Source organism: Fukomys damarensis, unplaced genomic scaffold (genome assembly GCF_012274545.1).
Source record: "Fukomys damarensis isolate Sample0158 unplaced genomic scaffold, DMR_v1.0_HiC HiC_scaffold_16, whole genome shotgun sequence".
Classification (NCBI taxonomy): Eukaryota; Metazoa; Chordata; class Mammalia; order Rodentia; family Bathyergidae; genus Fukomys; species Fukomys damarensis.
Window position 1 is genome coordinate 119,212,356 of NW_022900928.1, and position 6,368 is coordinate 119,218,723.

General features: G+C 55.1%; 1 protein-coding gene across 1 annotated transcript in view; it reads right to left on the reverse strand.

The window, feature by feature from the left end:
* Window positions 1–6,293, reverse strand: part of Dnpep (aspartyl aminopeptidase) — a 9,517-nt gene extending 3,224 nt beyond the window's left edge. The window contains exons 1-13 of the mRNA XM_010611827.3: window positions 6,072–6,293; window positions 5,617–5,710; window positions 5,451–5,539; window positions 5,248–5,361; window positions 4,899–5,024; window positions 4,552–4,682; window positions 4,190–4,265; window positions 3,991–4,098; window positions 3,567–3,644; window positions 2,562–2,645; window positions 1,976–2,136; window positions 1,466–1,505; window positions 1,258–1,359 (exon numbers count right to left, since the gene is read on the reverse strand). Of these exons, the coding sequence (XP_010610129.1) occupies window positions 1,258–1,359; window positions 1,466–1,505; window positions 1,976–2,136; window positions 2,562–2,645; window positions 3,567–3,644; window positions 3,991–4,098; window positions 4,190–4,265; window positions 4,552–4,682; window positions 4,899–5,024; window positions 5,248–5,361; window positions 5,451–5,539; window positions 5,617–5,710; window positions 6,072–6,149 (1,281 nt within the window). The 5' untranslated portion in view covers window positions 6,150–6,293. The remainder of the gene's footprint in view (window positions 1–1,257; window positions 1,360–1,465; window positions 1,506–1,975; window positions 2,137–2,561; window positions 2,646–3,566; window positions 3,645–3,990; window positions 4,099–4,189; window positions 4,266–4,551; window positions 4,683–4,898; window positions 5,025–5,247; window positions 5,362–5,450; window positions 5,540–5,616; window positions 5,711–6,071) is intronic.
* Window positions 6,294–6,368: the final 75 nt, after the last annotated feature.

The following is a 6,368-nucleotide window of genomic DNA, read 5'->3' on the forward strand; positions in this document are numbered from 1 at the left end:
TGTACTGGGGATTGAACTCAGGTCCTTGTGCTTGCGAGGCAGGCAGCGCAACCACTGAGCTAAATCCCCGGCCTGATCTCTATATTTGATAAGAAAATTAACAAAAATTTACTGAAAAGGAAAGGTGGAGATGACTGAGTGAAAAGAGGTAAAAAATATATCCAATAGGACTTCATTTTTTAAAGTGCATTAAGTATATGCAGAGAAAAAAAATTGGCAAATATATCTCTGGGGACTCATCAAGTTTTCTGTTGTTTTTGCAGGATTGAGCTCAGGGCTTTGCATGTGCTAGCACTCTGCCACTGAGTTACATCTCTAGCCTGGGATTCATATTTCACTTTCTTGTTTTTTCTAAAGTATGCATGTCCTGCTTCTGCTGTTAGTTATTAGAGAAAAATCTCCCATTGTCTTCAACCAGCCTTAGAATAAAATTCCAAAGCCCTTCTGTGGCCTGGACACCCTGCACCATTAGTCTAGGCAGGCTTCTCCCCCGATACCTCCTGCTCTCACCCTGGCTCTCTTGCCTCCTACCAGACCCCTCTGGGGCCTTTCCACTGTTTCCTCTGCCTGTGACGTTCTTCCTCCCATAACCACCTTCTACCTCCTCCAAAGGCCTTCCTGAGAGTGGAACCACCTGGCTCTACACATTGCAGCAGAAAGAGTCCTGAACTGGGGATCAGGATATCACACTCAGTTCTGACTACTGGAACTTGTTTGCTATGTTTGTCACTGGACTGACAGACACAGCAAACAGACAGACAGGCAGGCAGGCAGGCAGGAAGGAAGGCAGACAGGCATGTTATGTCTATGCATACACACATGCACACTAAGGAGAAAGGACTAGATGAGCGGTTTTCAAGAGAACAGGTGGGGTTCCAGGCTCCTCAGCTCTGAATATCCTTTGGGGAAAATCTGTGATGTGTAAGAGACACAGAGGAGGCAGGGCTGCTGAGAGGGAAAAGGACAGGTCTAGCCTACTATATGCCAGGAGCACACTGTGCCTTTAATCCTCACAAAAAGCCAGCAAAGCAGGCCTCATTATCAGCCTCACATTGCAGAAGTGGAGACTGAGACTCAGACTGCACAGGAGATACCATGGCAGACAGCACCTGCGTTGAATTCTGCTCCGTCTATGCTCAAAGGCCCCATTCTTCTCACATACTGAGTCCTCTGCTACCAAAGGTCATCTCCCATCCACTGGGGCCCCATCAGCTTATGCTCACCCTGCTCCCTCCATCACATCACTCCCACTCTCACCTGCAGGGGCACCCCGACATTGTTGGCCACCTCTCGGATCAGGGCCTCGGAGACAGCATTTGAGGCATAGCGCTGCTTGCTGTTCACCTTGATCACAGGGCCCTGGGGAGAGACCAGGGGAGGCAGAGCTGACAGCAGGCCCAGAGGGAGGGACAGGGCCCAGAGCCAGCCTGGCCTCGGCTTCCCTGAGGCGGAGGGACCATCTCACCTTGTGGAATAAGGGCCGGTGGTTCTCCTCGTGTTTGTCCCTGTAAGAGGTGAAAGGGTCAGGATGGCACAAGGGAATGGGCCTGTCCACAGCCACCACCCCTCCTGAAGCAAACAACACTAATGGGTCACAGCCCTCTTTTCTACCCAGTGTGGCAGGCCCTAAAAAGTGTTCCGGGCAGCCTCTAACAGAAGATGGAAGTATATGGGATGAGCCTATCCCACACACCCGGATTAGGCGTTACTTGACTGGCCAAGTTGGGCCTTGGAGCAGTCTTTAAAAAGTCCCCACCAGGGGCTGGGGATTTAGCTCAGTGGTGCCGCACCTGCCTCAAAAGCAAAAGGTCCTGAGTTTGATCCCTGGTAACGAATTAAGAAAAAAAACAGTCCCCACCAAACCTTTCAGAGAATGAGGAAGAGGAAGGGAAGAGATGGGGCACAGGGCCAAGCCCGGTGAGTTACGTGGGGGTCTCTGGCTGTGTAAGGACTGCGTCGGGTGTGGAAGACTCACAGGTAGTTGGGGTGTACGGCGTGGGCCATGTCTGCACTGATCATGTAGGACTTGGGTATGGCCTCCTCGAAGGCTGTCAGGTGCTGGGACGAGGCTGAGATTCGCCGCAACACCAGCTCCGTCAGCAGAGACTGCGCTCCCTGGGCACTCTCAGACCCCACCTGAGGATGGCAGAGGCCATGGGGCTGAGCTGGCAGGCTAGCAAGAGGGGCCCAATGTCCAGATTGGCCCGGCACCTTCCTCAGTGAGTCACTGGAGGGAAAGGGTGTGTGAGCCTGCGTCACCACTGAACACCTGACAGTAGGCTGGGCCAGACTAATCCCCAGACATTTCAGGGGCAGGAACAGCACATACTGGTGGGTTTCCTGCACTGGCCCACATACCTCACCAAGCAGCACACAGAGATACAGGAGACAGGGTCACATTAGAAGATGAAAGTATATGCTGAGCTAGAAAGGGACACCAAGTGCTAAGGAAGCACTTTCCCTACTCCGCCCCGATCTCTGGGGTTACTAAGACAGCCCTGGCTCATGGTTGGCTGCAGAAGACTCCACAGAAGGGCTGCTGCCCAGAGTGCTCCACTCACCTCCTCATGGTCATAGAGCGTGATCATGCGCACGTGAGGCTCCATGGCCAGAGAGGCAGGCGCTGCGCAGGAATCAATCAGGGCCTGGACGAGGAAAGAAGCAAGCACATCATCCTACAGCTTAGCCCACCAGTGCTCCGCTGGGGCACGCTCCCTTGCCCATGCTCCATCCAGGCTAAGCATGCAGTGCTTCTTTGTAGTCTCCTCTCCTAGGGACCTGCCTCAAAGAGGAGGTAGGGGGACCTTTCCAACCAGGACAAGAGAAATCATCCTCTGGGTGCTCAGCTCCCATATGTTCTCATGCAAAAGGCAGTGAGATGTGTGCCAGACAGAGAGGGGGAGCTGAGCATTCTGGGCAGTCAGAAGGCCATGGAGTTGATGGAAACAGATCAGGCTCAGTTAACAGATTGAAGTTCAAAGAAACAACTGTCACCCCAGCTGCTTGCAGAAGGGGACACAGGCCCCCAGGCTGGCTCTGGTCTCAGTTACAGCCTGAAGTCTGTCTCCAGCCTCAGGACAGGCAGGGAAGGAAAGGTAGAAAAAACCAGCAGTGGGAGGGGTGAGGGCAAGAGAAGAGAAAGGGACCTGACTGGGGTGAAAAGAGGGTGGACCACATGAAGGGGACCAAGAGGAAGACTGTGTCACTGAGATCCCAAGGAACACAGAAGACTAGGTGGACTCAAGCCAGGGTGAGGTGAGAGGGAAGTGGATGATACTGCTGGGTGCAGTGGTAGGGCTTTCCCTTGAGGCAGAGATTGTTATCTTAAGGTAAAGCAGTAAAAACGGGTAGGAGGAAGCACCACACACGCATTCTAATATTTCTTGGATTCCCATGACCTCAGTCCCTGGCCTTGGGCCAATGGTAGTGACACCAATGCTAAGCACACGGGCCCCCCACTGTGGTCCATCCAGCGTGAGCAGACTAAAGTCAAACACCCGCTGGGTCTGAGCCTACCCCGACTCTCCACCTCTCCTGAGTTCTGCCTGGGGTACTTGGTTTCTTACCTGCAGGGCACAGAAGCAGCTATGCAGATTGTCCAGCCTTGGGGCAAAGATGAACTCATCATAGGCTCCACCTAGGACCTGGAAAGACAGGAAGGGCAGTCTGTGACCCTAGTGCCCTCCTCAATCCCCTGCTTCATCAAACAGAACTTTAGTATATAACCAAGAACCCAAAGACCTGGCGATCTCCTATTGACAGCAACTGAGAGGCAGAGAGCAAGTGGCCACTTCCTGGTCTTCTACTCTCACAGGTTCACAATGTGGGTCGAAGCCACCAGGGACCACTTAGAACAGAAACCTCTGGGAATGTGTGTGAGGGGTATAACGGGGATGGGAGTAATTGAGGGGGTGGTGAGCTGATGAGTACTTTGGGCTACATGCTGTCTGGGACACTGCCCCTACCCCAAGCTCCTGCACCACCCCTCACCGCAGGCTGGGTGTCTGCCAGGCACAGCTCCATCTCCAAGATGTCTTCTGGGCTTAATCCCAGCTGGGCACAGAGCAGGGATGTGAGGACTGAGTGGTGCCGCTCATCCTGCAGGGCAGAGGATATTTGGAGAAGGGTCTGTTCCTCTCCTCCTCACCCCTGTCTGTACCTCCTCTACCCACCCCAGGGGGCCTCTTACAGCTGTATTGAGAGGCCCTGGCTCAGAAGCCCCCTTCTCCAGCTCCTCCTGGATTGCTGTGGCAAGAATGGGGACTCTGCGGGGAGACAGGAAAAAGGAGGGCATGGGGAGGGCTAGTGGGCACACAGGGTAGGCACCCATGGGCTCAGGCATCTCCTACTGGGGAGCTGCCCTTGCCCTTCACTTCCCAACCCACTCCCCAAACAGCAGAGCTATGAAGACCCTTGGACAGCAATTGGGTCACGAGAGTGAAACTTGACTGGCCATTAAGCACGGGTTTCCCGGGTCCCACTGGGGTCCCTTCTGTCACCTAGTACCATACCCCATCCCCCCTTCCACCACAGCCCCTGCCCCAGTCTCACAGGTGTGTCTCTGTATTGGGCCCAAAGTTCTCATTGATATCTCGCTGCAGATGGATGGCTAGGTGCGGGATGCGCAGGATAGGCCTGTCCACGTGTACCAGCCGCTGCTCCAGCCGACCTGAGGAGGGGCACTGTGGTTGACAGACCGGGTCAGCCAGGGAGCCTCCCAAACCCAGGTGGTTAAAGCTCTCACTACATTCACCCAGACTGAATACACAGCCCTTCAGGCTGGCCCTACCTCTTCTCTTCTCCAGGGAGCTCTCCACTGGTATCCCACCCAAAATGTGACATTCGATCTGCAGGCAGCTGATGCCAAGAGCCTCCTAGTCCCCTACCAGAGTTCCCACCTTGCTAATGACACGTCCAGCCAAGGTCAGGTCTCGATCAAACCAGGTATTCCATATCCCGCCGCCATAGGTCTCTACCCCAACCTGATGGAAGCCCACCTGGCTTCGTCGAGAACGGCGTTTCACCTGACCATGAAGACAGGAAGTCAGCCTGGATGGCAAGACTCATTTTACAAGTTAGGTTGTACAGAGCAAATTATCAGTGTCAGACAAAGGGTCAATGTGCGGAAGAAGGGGGCAACAATCCTACCTTCGCTCCTGCTCCCAGGGGATAACCACCCCCATTTGTACCTCGGTTCATACTGCCCCAGACACCTCCCCTCACCCCAGCAGAGCCCTGGGTTCTTACCCGGAGGCAGGGACTGTCTGTGTGTGCCCCAATGAGGCTGAAGCCATTCCCAGGAACATACTGGCCCCCTACAGCAAAAGCAATGATGGTAGAGGAGTTCCTGGTCAGGAAATACTGGGAAGGAAGAGAGGGGTGTGAGCTGTTTAGCCAGCTGGCACAAAGGTCATTGAGATCCAGTCCAGGGATCTGTCCATCCCTAGTACCTTGCTCTGGGGCTTGATATTCCAGCTCTCTGTCTCCTTGAGTTCACGGAAGCCAGCCTGGAGGAGGCGGTTGCGGCACTCAGCCACAGCTGTAGGAACAGGACCCTTTCATAGCGATGTCTGCTACTGGTGGGCACACCGCCCCCATCCTCGCCCAGTCACCTACCATGGAAAGGAGAGGGGCTCCGATTCACAAACTTGAGGAGCTCACGGGCTGCAGCCAGCACTGCCTCTTTGCGGGCCCTTCCGTTCATGGCCACCTAGAGAAGAGGATACTCAGGCTCCTACCAGGTCTGGGGCCCCTATTTTCATCCAAGCTCCCAAAACTCCCCAATCTCCACCCCGAAGCCACTGCTCCAAAGCTCAGAGCTCTGTTTCTGCCCCTTTCCCCACCGACAGACGTAGTCCGGAGCCCAACCTCTCTCCTCTGAAAGCCAGTCCTTCCGCTAAAGGACAACGACCCAGCCACGCATCGGGCCCAGCTCCTCCCGGTCATCCAGCACCTAATCCGAGTCTTAGCCCCGCGGCCCCGCCCAGCTAAGAAAAGCTCAACTACACCCAAACTCCGGGTTCCCAAGCGACCTGGCCTGCACCGCGCTCGATACAGAGGGTGAGGCTCACCTCTCCCTTCCCCGCTTCCAGCCCTGGGGAGGTCAGGTCACCAGAGGCGGAGTTTTGCTTTCTCTTAGGGTCGGGCATGCTCCACTCAACGAGGTGCTAAAGTGAGAACAGAGCGAGTGCCTTGCCAGGGATAGGATTGAAATCTATACGGTCTCACAGGCCGCCTCGTACTTGCACTGTCTCAACGCCACTTCCGCTCACCCGGCCCCGCCTCCGTCGAGCGGTTGGCCCCGCCCCCTACCAAGCTGCTCTAGGCCCCCGCCCTCACAAAGCCACGCCCTCTGCGTCCCCGCCCTC